This window comes from Schistocerca cancellata, chromosome 7 (assembly GCF_023864275.1).
Source record: "Schistocerca cancellata isolate TAMUIC-IGC-003103 chromosome 7, iqSchCanc2.1, whole genome shotgun sequence".
Taxonomy (NCBI): Eukaryota; Metazoa; Arthropoda; class Insecta; order Orthoptera; family Acrididae; genus Schistocerca; species Schistocerca cancellata.
In genome coordinates, this window is record NC_064632.1 from 260,887,073 (window position 1) to 260,908,633 (window position 21,561).

The 21,561-nt window shown below is 42.6% G+C and overlaps 1 protein-coding gene across 1 annotated transcript in view; it reads right to left on the reverse strand.

The window, feature by feature from the left end:
- Positions 1–21,561, reverse strand: part of LOC126092725 (sialin-like) — a 158,846-nt gene that overhangs the window by 16,801 nt on the left and 120,484 nt on the right. Inside the window, exon 9 of the mRNA XM_049908449.1 lies at positions 5,781–5,936. Coding sequence (XP_049764406.1) covers positions 5,781–5,936 — 156 coding nt within the window. The remainder of the gene's footprint in view (positions 1–5,780; positions 5,937–21,561) is intronic.

Sequence of the window (21,561 nt, forward strand, 5' to 3'; positions counted from 1 at the left end):
GATCAAATTGTAAATTTTCACAATCAACATGTGTGGGCTGACGACAATCCGCACGCAATTGTGCAGTCACGTCATCAACACAGATTTTCTGTGAACGTTTGTGCAGGCATTGTTGGTGATATCTTGATTGGTCCCCATGTTCTTCCATCTACGCTCAATGGAGCACGTTATCATGATTTCATACGGGATACTCTACCTGTGCTGCTAGAACATGTGCCTTTACAAGTACGACGCAACATGTGGTTCATGCACGATGGAGCTCCTGCACATTTCAGTCGAAGTGTTCGTACGCTTCTCAACAACAGATTCCGTGACCGGTGGATTGGTAGAGGTCTCCACTCTCTCCTGACCTCAACCCTCTTGACTTTCATTTATGGGGGCATTTGAAAGCTCTTACCTACGCAACCCCGGTACCAAATGTAGAGACTCTTCGTGCTCGTATTGTGGACGACTGTGACACAATACGCCATTCTCCAGGGCTGCATCAGCGCATCAGGGATTCCATGCGACGGAGGGTGATGCATGTATCCTCGCTAACGGAGGACATTTTGAACATTTCCTGTAACAAAGTGTTTGAAGTCACGCTGGTACGTTCTGTTGCTGTGTGTTTCCATTCCATGATTAATGTGACTTGAAGAGAAGTAATAAAATGAGCTGTAACATGGAAAGTAAGCGTTTCCGGACACATGTCCACATAACATATTTTCCTTCTTTGTGTGTGAGGAATGTTTCCTGAAAGTTTGGCCGTACCTTTTTGTAACACCCTGTATACATAAGGAACAGAAGAGGGCCTATAACACTATCTTGGGGAACGCCAGAAGTCACTTCTGTTTTACTCGATGACTTTCTATCAATTACTACGAACTGTGACCTCTCTGACAGGAAATCACGAATCCAGTCACATAACTGAGACGATATTCCATAGGCAAGTAATTTCACCACAAGCCGCTTGTGCGGTACAGTGGCAAAAGCCTTCCGGAAATCCAAAAATACGGAATCGATCTGAAACCCCTTGTCAATAGCACTTAACACTTCATGTGAATAAAGAGCTAGTTGTGTTTCACAGGAACGATGTTTTCTAAACCCATGTTGACTGTGTGTCAATAGACCGTTTTCTCCGAAGTAATTCATAATGTTCGAACACTATATATGTTCCAAAATCCTGCTGCATATCGACGTTAACGAAATGGGGCTGTAATTGAGTGGATTACTCCTATTACCTTTCTTGAATATTGGTGTGACCTGTTCAACTTTCCAGTCTTTGGCTACGGATCTTTCGTCGAGCGAAGGTTGTATATGATTGTTAAGTATGGAGCTAATGCATCACCATACTCCTAAAGGAACCTAATTGGTATACAGTCTGGACCAGAAGACTTGCTTTTATTAAGTGATTTAAGTTGCTTAACTACTCCGAGAATGTTTACTTCTACGTTACCATGTTGGCAGATGTTCTTGATTCGAATTCTGGAATATTTACTTCGTCTTCTTTTGTGAAGGCATTTCGGAAGGCCCTGTTTAGTAATTCTGCTTTGGAAGCACTGTCTTCGATAGCATCCCCATTGTTATCGCGCAGAGAAGGCACTGATTGTGTCTTGCCGCTGGCACACTTTATATACACCCAGAATATCTTTGGATTTTCTGCCAGGTTTCGAGACAAAGTATCGTTGTGGAAACTATTATAAGCATCTCGCATTGAAGTCCGCTCTAAATTTCGAGCTTCTGCAAAAAGTCGCCAATCTTGGGGATTTTGCGTCTGTTTAAATTTGGCATGTTTGTATCGTTGTTTCTGCAACAGTGTTCTAACCTGTTTTGTGTACCAAGGAGGATCAGCTCCGTCGTTTGTTAATTTATTTGGGATAAATCTCTTAATTGCTGCAGATGCTATTTCTTTGAATTAAAGCCACATCTGGTCTACACGTCCGCCGCTCGTGGTCTCGCGGTAGCGTTCTCGCTTCCCGAGCACGGGGTCCCGGGTTCGATTCCCGGCGGGGTCAGGGATTTTCACCTGCCTCGAGATGACTGGGTGTTTGTGTTGTCCTCATCATTTCATCATCATCCAGGAAAATGGCGAAATTGGACTGAGCAAAGGTTTGGAAATTGTACGGGCGCTGATAACCACGCAGTTGAGCGCCCCACAAACCAAACATCATCATCATCATCTGGTCTACACTTATATTATTAATTTGGAACGAGTGGAGATTGTGTCTCAGAAAGGCTTCAAGTGAATTTTTATCTGAGTTTTTGAATAGGTATATTTTTTCTTTATTTTTGAGGGATTTGGGGATTACAATATTCAGCCTCGCTTCGACAACCTTGTGTTCACTAAACCCTGTATCCGGTTTGATGCTTGATATTAGCTCAGGATTATTTGTTGCTAAGAGGTCAAGTGTGTTTTCACAACCGTTTACTATTCTCGTGGGCTCATGAACTAACTGCTCGAAATAATTTTCAGAGAATGCGCTTAGCACAATTTCGGACTATGTTTTATGCGTACCTCCGGAATTAAACATGTATTTTCGCCAACATATCGAGGGTAAATTAAAGTCACCACCAACTATTATCGTATGAGTCGGGTACGTTTTTGAAATCATATTCAAGTTTTCTTTGAACCTTTCACCAATTGTATTATCTGAATTGGGAGGTCGGTAAAATGATACAATTATTATTTTATTCCGGTTGCCAACAATGATCTCTGCCCATACTAACTCACAGGAACTATCTACTTCAATTTCGCGAGAAGGTAAATTACTTCAAACATCAACAAACACGCCACAGCCAACCGTGTTTAGCCTATCCTTTCGGAACACCGTTAGGTTCTTCGGAAAAAATTCGGCTGAGCTTATCTCCGGTTTTAGTCAACTTTCAGCACGTATAACGATTTGAGCATTAGTGCCTTCTATTAGCGCTTGGAGCTCTGGTATTTTCTGACTGAAGCCCTTTTTGTGTTTTTCCGAGGCCCTCTAACATAAAAAACCAGCCAGTGCACGCCGCACAGCCGCACAGCGGCCTCCTGCTAACGGTGGACTGCTAACCTATTCAGCGGAACCTGAAACACAGCCACCCTTTGGCGCAAGTCGAGGAATCTGCAGCCCACGCTGTCGCAGAACCGTCAGAGCCTCTGACAGAGACCCTCCCCTAGGCTCTGTACCAGAGGTCCGCAATCGGTCTTGTCGACTATGCTGCCAATGACCAGCCCTACTTTCATCTTGCAAGCAAAACTGGCAGCCTTTACCACTTCTGTTAGCAGCTCAAAACCAGAGAGAATCTCTTCTGATCCGAAGTGTCACAGAACTGGACCTCTTCCTGCTTCAGTGCCACCTCCTCCAGCAGGTCATATACGTCCGTCGATTGTGTACACAGCCAGTATGGAATGCAGTCAACTATGGACTGCTTTGCTTCCTCTTGCTATGGATGGTCATGGATATTCTTATGCCGACACGCAAAAATACAACACGCTCACAGTTTCGCGCCATCAGTTAGACACAACTGTTCAGTTTATGTATGATTACATCATGAATTAGACACAGAACGAGGAAACAGCGGTTTGTTGCTTTAATTTTGGACACCAGTGTTTGATACATTTAAATGAAATTAGAAGAAAAGACATTTTTGCGTTAGACTGTAATAGAAGATATTTTACGAACTTTTTACAGATGGGCAGTTACAAGGCTAACTGGGAATCACCGGAATTCTGAAGGGAGCAGGGATAAAATTCAGGTATCAAAAGGTTACCTACAACTATTACAGAAACGAGACTGCATTTATATGAATCTAAAGATATAAATGGGGTGCAGTTGTTGAGAAGGGCGTGAGACACGGCTGTAACCTACCCCCGATGTTATTCAATGTGTACAACGAGCGACCATTAAAGGAAGCCGAGGAGAAATTTGGAAAAACAGTTAAAGTTCGTAGGGAACAAATGAAAACATTGATGTTTGTCAGTGATATAGTAATTTTTTTAGATGAGGCAAAACAACTGGAAGAGCTGTTGAACAGAATCGATAGTGGACGAGGATGATAATTATCATTGCAGTCGTCCTCGTAGAAACACTAGAAGGACTATTGTACCGACGAGAAACTGTTTACTCTCTTAATGCATTGCAAAATTTACCTAAAGTTGTGTAGATTTCTGTTGCGAAGGTGGCAGGGGTAAAATACAGGGAGTGAAGCTACGCGGGGTAGGCGTGCGGTCCATGGCGCCTTGCCACGGTTCGAGCGGCTCCCTCCGTCGGAGGTTCGAGTCCTCCCTCGGGCATGGGTGTGTGTGTTGTCCTTAGAGTAAGTTAGTTCAAGTTAGATTAAGTAGTGTGTAAATCTAGGGACCGATGACCTCAGTAGTTTGGACCCATAAGAACTTAACACAAATTTCTAGTTTCCAGGGAGCGAAAGGCTATACACAATTTGTACAGAAACCAGAAGTCAGTTATAAGATTCGAGGAGCACGGAAGGGAAGCAATGGTTGAGAAGGGAGTGAGACAGGGTTGTAGCCTATCCCTGATGTTATTCAATCTGTACATTGAACAAGCAGTAAAGGAAACAGCAGAAATATTTGGAGTAGGAATTAAAATCCAAAGAGAAGAAATAAAAACCTTGAGTTTTGCCAATGACATTGTAATTCTGTCAGAGACAGCAAAGGACTTGGAAGAACAGTTGAATGGAATGGGCAGCGTCTTCAAAGGAGGATATAAGACGAACATCAACAAAATCAAAACGAGGCTAATCGAATGTAGTCGAATTAAAGCAGGTGATGCTGGGAGAATTAGATTAGGAAGTCAGACACTTGAAGTAGTAGATAAGTTTTGCTATTTCCGCAGCAAAATAACTGAGGATGGTCGAAGCAGGTTCAGAAATGGCTCTGAGCACTATGGGACTTAACTGCTGAGGTCATCAGTCCCCTAGAAGTTAGAACTACTTACACCTAACTAACCTAAGAACTCACACACATCCATGCCCGAGGCAGGATTCGAACTTGCGACCGTAGCGGTCGCGTGGATCAAGACTGTAGCGCCTAGAACCGCTCGGCCACCGCGGCCGGCGTCGAAGCAGGGAGGGTACAAAATGTACACTGGCAATGGCAAGGAAAGCGTTTCTGAAGAAGAGAAATTTGTTAACAACGAGTATAGATTTAAGTGTCAGGAAGTATTTTTCGAAAGTGTTTGTAAGGAGTGAAGCCATGTATGTATGTGAAACATGGACGATAAAGCTTTCGAAATGTGATGCTACAGAAGAATGCTGAAGATTAGATGGGTAGAGGAGATACTGAATAGAATTGGGGTGAAAATGAATTTATGGCAGAACCTGATTAGAAGAAGAAATCAGCTGGTAGGACACGTTCTGAGGCATCAAGGAATCATCAACTTAGTACTGAAGTAAAGCGTGGGGGGTCAAAATTGTAGAGGGTGACCAAGAGATGAATACACTAAGCAGATTCAGAAGGACGTAAGTTGCAGTAATTTCTCGGAGACGAAGAGGCTTGCACAGAATAGAGTAGCACGGAGAGCTGAATGAAACTCGTCTTTGGACTGAAGGCCGCATCAAGAACATTAGTTCAAAGTTTCTGTCGTAGCATACGATCCCCGGTCTTGAAAAATCACAATACTCTGGATGCTGCGCATGCTCCATTTTAAAGCGCACGCTGTTTAGAGCACCGTTTTCGAGTCTTTAATAAATGTTGGGGCTGTTGTTGAGTCATCCAGTTCCCAGTGCTACTAACCTGTGCATTACGCCTGTCTGTAAACTGACCCTCGTGTAGTGGAAAAACCGCGGATGGAAGGACTCACCTGCGTAGTTGGGAGCGAGGTCGTGGTGGTTGGAGAGGTTGCTGACGGTGGCGGCCCCGTTGCAGCCCAGTGAGAGGCTCAGGATGGCCACGGCGAGCGCCTCGTTCTCCCCCACGTAGCCCATAGAAGCCATCAGCACGGCCGGCAGGATGTGTGCTGCGCCAAACAGAGGCGGGAATCGATACACTTACTTCTACTAGCTAACAACCATTCCAATATTGCTAATTTATACAATGCCTGCCACCATACACCGTCTTCACTTCTTCTTCTTTCATTTCACCCAACATCGTACTACGTACTCTTTGGTGTACTACAGTTTAAAGATCACACCCCACACACACCCACACACACCCACACACCCACACACACACACACACACACACACACACACACACACACACACACATACACACACTACAGCACGTAAGCATGCCTCATGAAAGATAAGAAACTTATAATTTATCTAATAACTAGTCTAAATTATACACTGGTCCAACTGGCAGAAAGTTCGAAACAATATTCAAGAAGCAGTGGCCCACGATTTGACAAGTAAGCCAGCATTTGTGAACTCATCTTACTCAGATTAATCACACATTTAGTAATATTTACGGGTAAAAGAAGGGCAAAAGAATGGATCTGCAAAATTACAGACCAGTATCCCTAACATCGGTTTGCTACAGAATCCTTGATCATGTTCTCAGTTCGAATGTAATAAATTTTCTTGAGACCGAGAAGCGCATGTGCACGAATCAGCACGGTTTTGAAAGGAGTCTACTTGGGTACACTTGTATGTGGCACCCGAATATTGTAATGCTGCTAATGTAAACTAAAATGAAACTATTATATTATAAACCATGTATGCTTCTGATAGACTTTATAAAGCGGATCGCTGACTGTGCACGACCGCAGAGCCTAAGGTATTGCTTGTGGCCTGAGATTATAGTGTTGGAGTAAAAGAGCGCTTGGTGTACTGCAGTGGGTAGCTGTCTGTGAGCGAAAGAGGATGGAGTAGGCAGTTTTTGTGGTGTGCTCTGTGAAGCCACCAAGAGTTATATTATAATGTAGGAACTGCGAGTACATGTCTTATTGGAGATACCAATGTGGAAGCATAAGTCTTCTCGCAAGCAAGGTAAAGATGTTAAATATTTGTGACTTTCATTTTGCCAGCATGTTAGTGTAGATGAGTTGCCTGATAATATGCAATTGTTGTGTATCCCCAAGAATGTACGTAAACAGATTTGATGTAAAGGCTAGCTACATATTTCCCTTTAGTAATGTTTCTAAGATTTGTTACCACAGGTATATGTAATTTGATGATTTGTATTTATGCTTTTTTTTAGTGAGGTTACATAATTCTTGCTGTATAAACCTCATTGTTGTGACTCAATTACCAAAGAGAATGTAATTTTTCTGAGTAATGTAATTTCAGTTGTCAGATGTTTTGGAAAGGCAAACTTAACTTCCAATACAATTTCACTATTGAAAAGATCAGTGTTAGTAATTCATCCAAATCAGTACCGCATCCCTGTCCAGGTCATATGTTTTTCAAAGACATTGAATTTTTTTAAATGTTTCCATATATCAGCCAAAAGAATTTAATGTATATTTCAAAGTATTACGGGCAGCATTGCACACCGCTGAGTCTGTAGCTAATATATATATATATATTTGTTCATGAGAGACCAGAATACATCGCGTTCAACCTCTGCTGCTTCAGAGGTAAGAGAATTTAAATTATCTGTCATGTGCACAGGGACCAAAGTTACCAGTTTTGAACAGGACCAGAATGTATTTTGCAGTGACTGTATTTCTTTATTGGTATTGGGAGTTGCATTGCCCATTCAGTTAGTATCAAGCTTTTACTAACAATAACACAGAGTAAGCACACCACTTGCACTTACAGAACGCTACACTATAAATCCAGTTATGTACCCATTCCTGAGTCACACATTCATTCAATGAATTTATAAAGAACGTTATAGTTTTCAGAAAGCATCGCTCATGCGAACCCAGCTTGCCCTTTACTCACATGACACACTGCGGCTATCGATGCAGGGCAACAAGCAGATTCCATATTTCTAGATCTGTGGAAAGTGTCGGCACGGTGCCCCATTGCAGGCAGTTAACGAAGGTACGAGCATATGGAACTGGCACACAGATATGTGAGTGACTCGAAGCCTTTTTAAGTCAGAGAACATAGTATGTTGTCTCGATGGAGAGTGTTCATCAGAGACAAGGGTATCGTCGGGAGTGTCCCAGGGAAGTGTGATAGGAGCGCTATTATTCTCTATATACATAAATGATCAGACAGGGAGGGTGGGCAGAAAACTGCGGTTGTTCACTGATGAAGCTGTGATGTATGCTAATGTGCGGTCGTTGAGTGATTGAAGGAGGATACAAGATGAATTAGACAAAATTTGTAGCTGGTGTGATGAATGGCAGCTAGCTCCAAATGCAGAAAAATGTAAGTTAATGCTTATGAGTAGGAAGAACACATCTGTAATGTTCGGATACAGCATTAGTAGTGTTCAGCTTGACAGAGTTATGTCATTTAAATAGTTGGGAGTGACGTTGCCAATCGATATGAAATGGGACGAGCATGCGAGGATTGTAGTAAGAAAGGCGAACTGGGAGAATTCTAGGAAAGTGTGGTTCCTCATTAAAGGAAACCGCATATATGACGCTAGTGCGACCTATTCTTGAGTACTGCTCGAGTGTTTGGAATCGGTACCAGGTCGCATTGATGAAATACTTCGAAACAAACCAGAGGCGGGCTGCTGGATTTGTTACCGGTAGGTTGGAACAACATGTAGATGTCACGCAGATGCTTCTGGAACTTGGGAATCCCTGGAGGGCATGTGACATTCTTTTCGAGAAACACTACTCAGAAAATTTAGGGAACCGGCGTTTGAAGGTGATTGCCTCCAATAGACATTGCGCGCAAGTACAACGAATATAAGAAACGAGAAATTAGGGCCCATACGGAGTTATATAGATAGCCATTTTTCTCTTGTTATCTTTGAGAATGGAACAGGAAAGGGTATGACTACTAGTTGTACGAGGTACCATTCGCCATGCGCCGTAAGGTTGATAGTGGGGTATCGATGAAGATCTAGGAATACGTTTTGGTCCACTAAGAAACCAAATGGCAGTTATAAGAGTTGAGGGGCATGAAAGGGAAGCAGTGGTTGGGAAGGGAGTGAGACAGGGTTGTAGTCTCTCCCCGATGTTATTCAATCTGTATATTGAGCAAGCAGTGAAGGAAACAAAAGAAAAATTCGGAGTAGGTATTAAAATCCATGGAGAAGAAATAAAAACTTTGAGGTTCGCCGATGAGATTGTAATTCTGTCAGAGACAGCAAAGGACTTGGAAGAGCAGTTGAACGGAATGGATAGTGTCTTGAAAGAAGGATATAAGATGAACGCCAACAAAAGCAAAACGAGGATAATGGAATGTAGTCGAATTAAGTCGGGTGATACTGAGGGAATTAGATTATGAAATGAGACACTTAAAGTAGTAAAGGAGTTTTGCTATTTGGGGAGCAAAATAACTGATGATGGTCGAAGTAGAGAAGATATAAAATGTAGACTGGCAATGGCAAGGAAAGCGTTTCTGAAGAAGAGAAATTTGTTAAGATCGAGTATAGATTTAAGTGTCAATAAGTCGTTTCAGAAAGTATTTGTATGGATTGTAGCCATGTATGGAAGTGGAACATGGACGATAAATAGTTTAGACAAGAAGAGAATAGAAGATTTCGAAATGTGGTGCTACAGAAGACTGCTGAAGATTAGATGGGTAGATCACATAACTAATCAGGAGGTGTTGAATAGGATTGGGGAGAAGAGAAGTTTGTGGCACAACTTGACTAGAAGAAGGGATCGGTTGGTAGGACATGTTCTGAGGCATCAAGGGATCACCAATTTAGTATTGGAGGGCAGCGTAGAGGGTAAAAATCGTAGAGGGAGACCAAGAGATGAATACACCAAGCAGATTCAGAAGGATGTAGGTTGCAGTAGGTACTGGGAGATGAAGAAGCTTGCACAGGATAGAGTAGCAAGGAGAGCTGCATCAAACCAGTCTCGGGACTGAAGACCACAACAACAACAACAATATTTATGTACATTCTAAGACAAAAGAAATAACGATGTCCCACGAAGATATTACTCTAATGGGACGAGAATCGGTAGATTTGACGTCCACGCACAGACAAAGAAATGATTAACATTTCAGAAAAATTGAATGATTTATTGAAGAAAAATTAAATGGCCGTATGACATTGACGCCCTGGCGTCCTCACCTGGGGAACTTCGGCGGCCGAAATGCAAATGTTTTCATTTGGCACCACGTTGGGCGATTTACGAGGCGATGACGGTAAAATGAAGTGGAGAGTATCGCCTACTCGGCCGGGAATCGAACCCGGGCCCAAAGCATGGCAGTCAGACGCACTGACCACTCTGCTAAGCGGGCGAACATTTATTCAAGAGAAAGAACGTCACAAATTGAGCAAGCCAATAACACATCAGTCCACCTCTGGCCCTTATGAAGTAATTTATTCGGCTTGGTATTGATTGATAGAATTGTTTGGTGTCGTCCTGGGAGATATTGTACCAAACTCCGTCCAATTGGAGCGTTAGATCGTCAAAATCCCGAGCTTTTCGGAGGGCTGTGCCCACAACGCTCCAGAAGTTCTCAGTTGGGGAGAAATCCTTGCTGGCGAAGGTTGGATCTGGCAGACACGAACACAGGCCGTAGATACTCTAGTTGTGCGCTGGTGGGCATTATCTTGCTGAAGTGTAAGTCAGGATGGCTCACCATGAAGGGCAGCAAAACGGGTCATAGAATATCATCGACGTACCGCTCGCCCGCGAGGATGTCGCGGATGATAACCAAAGAGGTCCTGTTATGAAAGGAAATGGCGCCCCAAACTATCTCTCCTGGTTCTCGAGCTGTATGACGGACGACAGTCTGGTTGATATCTCATCTCTGTCTGAGGTGTCTAGGCACTTCTTCAGTGGTCATCAGGGTCTGGAAACTCATTGATTTGAGTAGAATTGTCTTCAGTCAAGATTCCCGCGTCGAACTGAGTCCAGATGACCAGCGAAGACGTGTCTGGAGACGCCCTGGACAGCGGGTGGGATACCAGCCTGGCTGTCACTCGCCGTAAGGGCCGACAATCAGGAGTGTTGGTCTGGGTTGCCATATAATTTCATACCAGCAACGCTTTGGTTGTCATCCGAGGCACCCTTACAGCACAGCGGTACGTCGATGATATTCTACGACCCGTTTCGTTGCCCGCCATGGAAAGCCATTCTGTGCTTAAATTTCAGCAAGATAACGCCCGCCCGCACACGATGAGAGTTTCTACTGCTTGTCCTCGTCCCTGCCAAACCTTATCTTGGCCAGCAAGGTCGCCGGATATCACCCCAACTGAGAACGTTTGGAGCGTTATGGGCAGGTCCTCCAAACAGCTTGGCATTTTGACGATCTATCGCCCCAGTTGGACAGAATTTGGCACAATATCCCTCAGGACGACGTCCAACAACCCCGTCAATCAATGTCAAGCCGAATAACTGCTTGCATAAGGAAGCAGATGTGTAAAAATGAGTTATAGAGTAGCTCGATTTGTGAAGCTCTTTCTCTTGAATAAGCCGTCCATTTTTTCTGAAACGATAATCATTTGTTTAAATGATGACTTTTAGGGTAGGCTTTACGGTGTCTGTTATTGGTAACGAATGAAACAAGTTTACTGTTGGCATCCAGTGTTTATTTTATAAATAAATGAAACAACAAGTTTAAAGTTAACAGCCACTGTTTATTTTGTAAATAAACAGTGACTGGTAACAGTAAACTCGTTGCTTCGTTGAAAGCATTTGTTTGTCTATACATGAACGCCACATCCATCGATTTTCGTTCCATTCGACTAATTTCTTCGTGATGCATGTTTTTTTTCTTATTGTGTATTATTAACCGCTTTTTGTCTTTTTAGGACGCAATCACTTAATAATAGTTATATTTCTATAGTTCAATGGCAAAAAAATCGGTTTCTTATAAACAAATATCTGTGGAACACACTACGTTTTCTCGAGTTTTACCCTTCTTGTTCCAAAATGCAACGGTACGATCCATTTAGTTAGTCAGTTAGTTGCTTGTTTCATAGATCAAATTCGCAATAAAAGTTATCATGTGATACTTGTCAATAGAACAAACATAAAACACTGATATAAAACTAAATAAAAATGCTATATTTATATGAGTGCAAGGTGGTCGTTTATTTTTTAAGTATATAACTAGTTAATTGGACTCAAGAATTGCTCTGTAGTATAGAAATTGCAAAGGAGAAATACACTCCTGGAAATTGAAATAAGAACACCGTGAATTCATTGTCCCAGGAAGGGGAAACTTTATTGACACATTCCTGGGGTCAGATACATCACATGATCACACTGACAGAACCACAGGCACATAGACACAGGCAACAGAGCATGCACAATGTCGGCACTAGTACAGTGTATATCCACCTTTCGCAGCAATGCAGGCTGCTATTCTCCAATGGAGATCGTAGAGATGCTGGATGTAGTCCTGTGGAACGGCTTGCCATGCCATTTCCACCTGGCGCCTCAGTTGGACCAGCGTTCGTGCTGGACGTGCAGACCGCGTGAGACGACGCTTCATCCAGTCCCAAACATGCTCAATGGGGGACAGATCCGGAGATCTTGCTGGCCAGGGTAGTTGACTTACACCTTCTAGAGCACGTTGGGTGGCACGGGATACATGCGGACGTGCATTGTCCTGTTGGAACAGCAAGTTCCCTTGCCGGTCTAGGAATGGTAGAACGATGGGTTCGATGACGGTTTGGATGTACCATGCACTATTCAGTGTCCCCTCGACGATCACCAGTGGTGTACGGCCAGTGTAGGAGATCGCTCCCCACACCATGATGCCGGGTGTTGGCCCTGTGTGCCTCGGTCGTATGCAGTCCTGATTGTGGCGCTCACCTGCACGGCGCCAAACACGCATACGACCATCATTGGCACCAAGGCAGAAGTGACTCTCATCGCTGAAGACGACACGTCTCCATTCGTCCCTCCATTCACGCCTGTCGCGACACCACTGGAGGCGGGCTGCACGATGTTGGGGCGTGAGCGGAAGACGGCCTAACGGTGTGCGGGACCGTAGCCCAGCTTCATGGAGACGGTTGCGAATGGTCCTCGCCGATACCCCAGGAGCAACAGTGTCCCTAATTTGCTGGGAAGTGGCGGTGCGGTCCCCTACGGCACTGCGTAGGATCCTACGGTCTTGGCGTGCATCCGTGCGTCGCTGCGGTCCGGTCCCAGGTCGACGGGCACGTGCACCTTCCGCCGACCACTGGCGACAACATCGATGTACTGTGGAGGCCTCACGCCCCACGTGTTGAGCAATTCGGCGGTACGTCCACCCGGCCTCCCGCATGCCCACTATACGCCCTCGCTCAAAGTCCGTCAACTGCACATACGGTTCACGTTCACGCTGTCGCGGCATGCTACCAGTGTTAAAGACTGCGATGGAGCACCGTATGCCACGGCAAACTGGCTGACACTGACGGCGGCGGTGCACAAATGCTGCGCAGCTAGCGCCATTCGACGGCCAACACCGCGGTTCCTGGTGTGTCTGCTGTGCCGTGCGTGTGATCATTGCTTGTACAGTCCTGTCGCAGTGTCCGGAGCAAGTATGGTGGGTCTGACACACCGGTGTCAGTGTGTTCTTTTTTCCATTTCCAGGAGTGTATTTTTACTCTACATTTGAAAACACTTCTGCTGTCAGACATTTTACTCCCGTGGGTAAATTGTCAAGGAGTTTTATTATTATGGCAAAAGTAGCTGAACCTAAACATTCTAGCAAGTCTACTATATGGTTTCTCCAGTTGCAGCTTATATGCACAACTAAGTACTTACACATTTTTACATGTTTATTATTTCTCGTTGGCGTACTACGTTAACTGGAGGTGCAATATTTTTGACAGTAAAAAAGTGGGTGAGCTGGGTTTTTTGAAATTTTAATGTTAGCCCATTTGCGCAAAATCATTTAGTAGCTTTCAGAAAAGTATCAATCACGGTTCACTCTGTTGACCTTTCTTTTCTCGGCTTCACAATAATGCTTACGTCATTTTAAAGAAGACTAATTCTGCCTCCTGATTCAAGTAACATGGCAGAATAACATAAAGCAAAAACATTAAAAGGGGCGCTGGTCGAACCCTGTGGGACTCTCATTGTAATTTCTGCCTATTCAGACGATGTAGCGTCTCTGTGTTACTCGAACAGCCTAGGCTAACTTTCTGCAGGCTGTTTCTGAGATATGAACTAAATCAGGCATTTGCTGAACTACTCTTCCATAAAAACTTAACTTCTCTAAAAGAGTGGTATGAGTAAGGGAATCAAGTGCTTTCGATAAGTCAGTGAAGATCCCAGTTGGCGATAATAACCCGCCAAGCTCACAGCCCCACCCTCCACTGCAATGTACAAAATGTGGAAGTTCTTTTCTATATTTCTATATGTTAACGGAGCACACAAATGTAGCTTCTGTGGCGTCATGACAAATCCTGTAAAATCTCATATGGTGCTGTTCCAGTAGTTGCCAAAAGAACACAAGGACGTACACCTGTAAAGGAGGGCTCAGAACAAGTTAGCATCAGAAGAGATAAGGAAGCCACCAGAACACAGAGGCATGTCCTTGTGGTTATCTTTGTCAGATGAGACAGTGATATTAGGTCAAGTTCAGACAGACAGACAGACAGAAGAAGTAAGTTGACAGAGACTCATAGTTAATCTTATAATAATAGAAGGGAAAGTGGAATCAACTTGCTACATTAGAATATTAGCTAGAGGAGGGGGAACATAAAGCAATTGAAATGCTAATTTGTTTGCGTTATCTTAGTAGTTGGAAAAAAAGATCTCATTTATCTGTCTGAACACAATATAACCACAGGGATAGAAAATGTTAATATACTCGTAAATGGTTATAACTTAGCTGCATAAGGAGGAGTTCTCACATTCGTTAAACATGGATATAAACACAAGAATGTAGAAATAAGTGGTAAGGGTGTGGAAGCATGTTTTGTGAGCTATTGTTGGGAAATGTAATATTTGTGACTGTTACAGTATAAAGGTCTCCACTAGGTAGTTGAGAGATTTTGATGAAATATTTTGATGAGTTAGTGTGCTATCCGTCAGGCAAAAGGAAGGGATTATTAATCTGTGGTGATTTTAATGTAAATTTCTTGAAGGAATCTGACACGGAAAGTGATGTAGAGGTGCATTTAGCCAATCCAAACTGTGACTAGCTAAGTATCCCGTATTTCACAGATGGATGACAAGCCTGGTGTGCTTTACCTTCTCAAAAGTTCAGAAAATTGTATAAAGATTGATATTGGGGGATAGTTATCGATATTGGTGGAGTCACCTTTCTCATAGAGAGGTCTAGTTATGGCACATTTCAGCCTTCCTGGGAAAACTCTGAATTAATGGTACATTCATAAGTGACTAAGATACATATTATAGTACTACAACTTTTTAGTCTTATTGTAATTATTATCCTCCGCTTAAAAAATTTTCTCTTTAGAGTCATGATGATCTTTCTTATTTCAAATGGGAATGTGAAATTAGTTTTTAATACGCTCAATGTCTTCTGCATTGTTTCTTCAGTATAGTGTTTTGCTTTCTCCTCTGAAGTATTTGTACCAGTTTTCTCATTTTCTTCGAAAAAATCGTTTCTAAAATTATTTAGTGCACATCAGCTTTCTTCTACAATGCCTGCATTCTTTTCACAGAAATAATTTCGTCTTCTGCACCCTCTTTCCCTGTCTCTCTTTTAACAATATTCCATATTGATTTTATTTTATTATTTTATCTGTCGATTTCAGACAAGACGTACACAGTCCTGAATTTTTTTTCGAGCCTTCTTAATATTTTACAGTACTGTTTACACTAAGAAAGTCTGCGTTGTTGCTTGTTCTGACGGTTTTGTACCAGTCCTTTTTTCATCGTGAAGAGACTCTGATATCTGTAGTGATCAAAGGTACCTTTAATGGCTTAGCATTGTCAAATTTAACTATCCTTTTAGGAAAACTACTTTCAAAAATGGATACTTATTAAGAAATGGGTTGAACTTAGAGTCAGCATTAGGCTCAAAATCAGTTGACATTTTTTATGCTTTTTTAAAAATCTTCAGACGCTTTGTTATTGGGCAGTCTCAGTGGTTTTCTAAAGTGTTTCTGAACTGTACTTAAAGCAGAGTCATATAATGGGAATCGTAATCTGGCAGTTCGGTTACCACCAGGTAGGCATGTGTCACTTTAACTTCTTCTTGTAGAGTGAATACATTATCTGTAAGGGTACTACTAGGTAGGGCAACTCGGACATAGAAATTTGTGACTGATACCAAATTAAAAGTCGGTGAATGCACCTCTAGATCACTTTCTCCGTCAGATTCCTTCAGGAAATTCCCCAAGGTATGCAATTTTCTTTCAACCTCTTCAATTGTTCTTGGTTGAGCAGTACTGGCAGTAGCATCTGCATATATGAATTTATTTCCGGCTGGTGTGGTTGGTCATTTGTATACATATAGTAGAAAACAGGGGAAGGAGCACTCCCTTGTGACAATCCATTCTTTTGGTTTCTCCATCTACTTTTCTACCCCTGCAAATTTACGTACAATCTTCGAGTCTGCAACATACCTCGTAACACATAAGTCAGTCGAATATCCTTTGTTATTTCGTAGACTTCGTGAGGACTCATAGGTAGTTTACTGTGCCATACGCAGCAGAATCGTCAATAAAGGCATTAGCACTTATGAGTTTCTTTTGGTGTAGAGAGAACAGAATTAGGCGAACCCTGGAAACGTTTAACTACTGCCTCCGGCTAATCCTTCTACAACCGGAAAGCATCTGAGAAAAAATAAGTGATGACGGCAGAAGCAGAGAGAGTATAACACGCAGGCTGACTCTTTCTGAAAAAGACGAATTTGTTAACATCGAATATTAATTTAAGTGTTTAGAAGACTTTTATGAAGGTGGAAGTGAAACGTAGACAATAAGCGGTTCAGACAACAAGAGAGCTTCTGAAATGTGGAGCTTATAATGAATCATCTTCTTGTAACATTACCTTTTCTTATAGAAATAACGGATGCCATGTATACTATCGATTCTTACATAGGTTAAAATTATCTCCGCTGTGTCACTAAAAGAATTCAAATGGTTTTGTATACGATGTATTACATTTCAGGCTAAAATGTATAAAAAAGAAATTAAATGTGTTGCAATCGGTATGTACCAACAGTTAAAATTACTCTTCTTTTAAGAATAATTGAAATTACAAAATTTCTGGCGTACTTAAAATTCATATTATTAATTGCGCAATCAAACGCTAATTATTAAATTTGTTTCTGGATTTATTTATGAAATAATGATATAAGCTGGTAAAGATTCTTCTCCTGCAGAGAAAGTTTGTAAACCCTTTTGATTTGTAAACTCTTTGGAAATTGTGAGTACTGCAGAATGTAAGTAGTAGTGGGCATGCCTCTGATGGAAGTAGATGTTTTCTAAGTTTGTCACCATCAATGTAATTATTGTTTTTTTTAATGTTTACACTATGAAGTTGGTGTGATTTAGATGAATAGGATAAAATAAAAAGATATTCATAGCAACAAGCAACTCTTCATCAGTTATTTCGTCTTCAAGAACCCGCAACGATTACAATCTGCAGATTAGATGATTAGATCGCAATACTAATGAGGAAGTATGAATCAAATTGGGGAGAAAATTAATTTATGGCACAACTTGATTAAAAACGGTATCAGTTGATAGGACACACCATGATGCACCAAGGAGGGAATTGTCAATTTGGTGCTGGAGAGAACGATGGCGGGAGATCAAGGGCATTAAAGCACAACACACATGTAGAAGAAACGCTGTTATATTAAATCAGGGACATCAGTTTTAGATATTCACTTTACGAGGCACACTACAATATAGAACAGTAATACAGCATTTGAGATGAATTGAGTGCAAACAAACACTCTATAGGCCTAACAGATATGCACCTTCAAATTTTACACACCGCGATTAACGTTTATTTCCGAGAACATTCTATAAATGCTTGAGAAATCTTGACAGCACTTGCAACAGCCTAACGAGACACTTAATCCGCCATGTGATTTAAGGATTCACGCCCATTTTAAGAATTTTGACGACGTGCTTTGAAGTCCTACCCAGCACCGCCTCTCATAAAGTGCAACAGGAGAGGACAACCCCACTGACCCAACGCTAGACGACTTCCCTTCTTACCCCTCCCCCCTCCACCTCCTACACCCTGTCTCACAGCTTCTTGTACCCCTACCTATTATCCCCGTCTTAAGTGCCTCTACAATACGAATAGACTTCACCAGTAAGTTGTGTAACAACTGAAACGCTTAGCCAAAATTTGACACTGCTATGTTATATAATTTCTTTGTGTTATAATCCACGCTGATTACTTTTGCCTAAAGGATTTAAACTAGTCACCAACTATGAACACTCAGGTATTGTTACAACGCAGAAGTTCTGTAAATGTTTTAGGCTTTGTTTAAATATTTTAACAGGTACCTTCATTTTTTATTTTTCAATATAGTTTTGAAGATTATCATAATATAAGATGGGAACTAGTCATCAGTAATTTACGTCACGCAACTGAGGCTTAAAATAAACTTTTCTTAATAAAAGTGCCTACTCATGAAATCGTGTGCCCTATCACTGTAAAAAACGAAATTCACGGGGATGCTCCTGATAAAATCAGTACAATTGCAGGTTAATCGTTAAGCCTGCGTTCATAAACGTCTCTACGTTTCTACTGAGCGTCATGTAGCGCCACCGACAAGATAAAGTGAATGGTTTGTTATTTTCCTTATTATGCAAGTAGGACGAAGAAACAGTCACACTGCAAACCACTCCTGCTTTGGGAGCTTGGATTTGTTAACTAGATGAAACAAAAAACTGCTGCTGAGCTCGTAAGCGTACAGGTATCAAAATTTACAATTACTGTGCATCGGCCCGTGCACAGCTTATTTCAACGGAATCAATAAAATTCTCAAAAAAAAAAAAAATAATAATATGGCTCTAAGCACTATGGGACTTAACATCTGAGGTCATCAGTCCCCTAAGACTTAGAACTACTTAAACCTAACTAACCTGAAGACATCACACACATCCATGGCCGAGGCAGGATTCTAGCCTGCAACCGTAGCAGCAACGTGGTTCCGGACTGAAGCGCCTAGAACCGCTCGGTCACAGCGACAGGCGATAAAATTCTCCCCTGCCACGCTATTCGCAATTAATCTCTCATTGTTTGTTTTTTGAGTAACCAGGGCGCACTCGCATTCTGATGGCAAGTGACTATCTGCAGTGAAATGTCGTCACAGTATAAACTGTCATCTGCCGAGTCTCAATGGGGGTTTGCAAAGTACGCAAAGTTTCTACTCGCTAGTTGTCTGTACTTGACGTTTTTCTAAGGTGATAGTTAAGCTGCACGCTAACGGACACCCATATTCCAGAGCTGGATGGAAGCGAAGACAAACATGCTGGTCTACCTGGGGAAGTTTGCCTGTCCACTAGTTCAGCCCATCCTCTCATGCGTTCCGATGCATGGAGCCAGCCGTCACTTAGCATTGCGCTATCAAAGAATCATGGTAGTCCATGTGGTTGTTCCCTAAGGGGCAACGTTTCTCGAACAGTGACCTTGGTGGAGTGGGTAGTTGTTTGTTAGTTAATTAAATGAAGAACTCTAAAAATTTATTTTGAACTTGATACCGGCAAATTAGTTTGGTTAACCGCCGACAGTGGCGCCACTGACAATAGGTTTTGGAAATGGCCCCCAAGCAAACAGAGAAAGCATTTTGTGTGCTACAGTTTGCCAGTTGCCAATCGGCAGCGAGTGTAGAAAGAGCTTTCTGTAACAAGTTTCACAAGATATCACCGGTTTACAACAGTTTAGTGAAATGGTATAAGAAATTCGAGAAGGATGGTAGTTTGTGTGATTCAAAAGGGTCGGGCCTACCGAACTTGTCAGAACAGGCAGTGGGCTGGGTGAGGGACGTGATGTTGCGAAGTCCCACAAAGTATACCTAATTAACTAACGCAGAACCGAATATACCTCAGGCAAAAGTGTGGACAATGTCTGTAGGAGATTAAGAGTAAAGCTGTACAAATTGCACCCCTGCAAGCTGTAAGCGATGATGGCAAATTGCGCCATCTACATTTCTGTATTGATCTGCAGGAGCATCTAGAAAAAGAGAACTTCGTAGAAAAATTAATCCTCGGTGACGAAGGCACTTGTAGTCTTTCAGGAAAGATCTTCCAATACTTCACACACATTTGGAGGCCAGAGAATCTGCATCCAGCTATCGAACATGTCCAGGATTCTAAGGAAGCTAATGTGTTCTGTACTATGTCCAATAAGATAGTCTGTGGACCTTTCTTCTGTGGTGAGAGGGAGCTGTCTATGGTGTCACCTATCTCGACATGCTGCACTTGAACTGATAGCAAGGATTTCATCTTTCAACAAGATGGCGCCCATTTACATTTCCACAACCACATACGAGGTTACCTGAAAGAGATGTTGCCACATCACTAGATACGCCATGTTGTGGCTGCAGACCAGGCGCTGCTCGAGTGACCACCATACACGGTTGCCAGACTGGACGCGTAGCAATTTTTTCTCGTGGGGTTACATCACTGATAGCGTTCATGTTCCACCTCTACCACAGAACCTGGAAGACTAGCGACACCGCATCACAGCAGCTGTTTTTACCGTCGCTCCTGATATGTTGGGTCGGGTATGGGCGGAATTGGACTAACAGTTAGATGTGTGCCGTGTGACTAAATGTGGACCCATTGAACATCAATAAACATTGTGAAAAAGTTGAGAATTTGTTTTTCACCAACTGTGTCATCTGTAACATTGTTATAGGCCATTTATCTGTACCTTTTTTCAACTGTTTCATGAACTACATACAGAGTGCGGCACTTAAATCCGGACAAATTTCAGTTTGAATTTCCCGCCATAGCGTAGTTCCGCCGGAGGTCGCGAATGGCTGTAGGCATCTAGTAAACAGTCAGAACCTCAAAATGGCCAAGATGTTACGGACAAGTGCGGAGTACAACCGAAGAGGCGCGATTATCAAAAGTCTTCGCTCTGGGTGTTCACCGAATGAAATAGTTCGATTCTTCAGGTACCCGAGACCAACTGCTTACGAGAATGTGGCCAAATATAGTGCTTTGGAGAAGTCTGGAGACGGTTCCGCTAACCTGGCGAGGAAACCTCATTCGAGGAAACGCGTGTCACGAACTGCGGCAGTCATCGAAAAGGATCAGGCGCTGATTTCGGAGGACACGGGGCAATAGCTGAGGAAACTGGCGTCGGTATTGAATGTCAGTGAGCGAACAATGCGTCGGATGGCAGAGGAGGTCCTCATAAGACCAATTTAGGCCAAAATTGGCTCTCGGGTAATATCAACATGTTCTAGTTAAAGGAGTTCTGGCCCCCAAATAGCCCGGATTTGAACCCCGTCGACTACTATGTTTGGAGCATAGTCGAAGATTTACCAATAAAACGAGGCACCCTAATGTCGTATTTCTACGCACCGAAATCGAAGCAGCATTCGCGAATATGGACAGCGCTGTTTTAAAGAGTGCGTGCGATCGCTTCGGGACAAGATTGGAGGCGGTCATTGCGGCTGAAGGGGGTTACGTCGAGTAATGTTACTCTTGTGAGATAC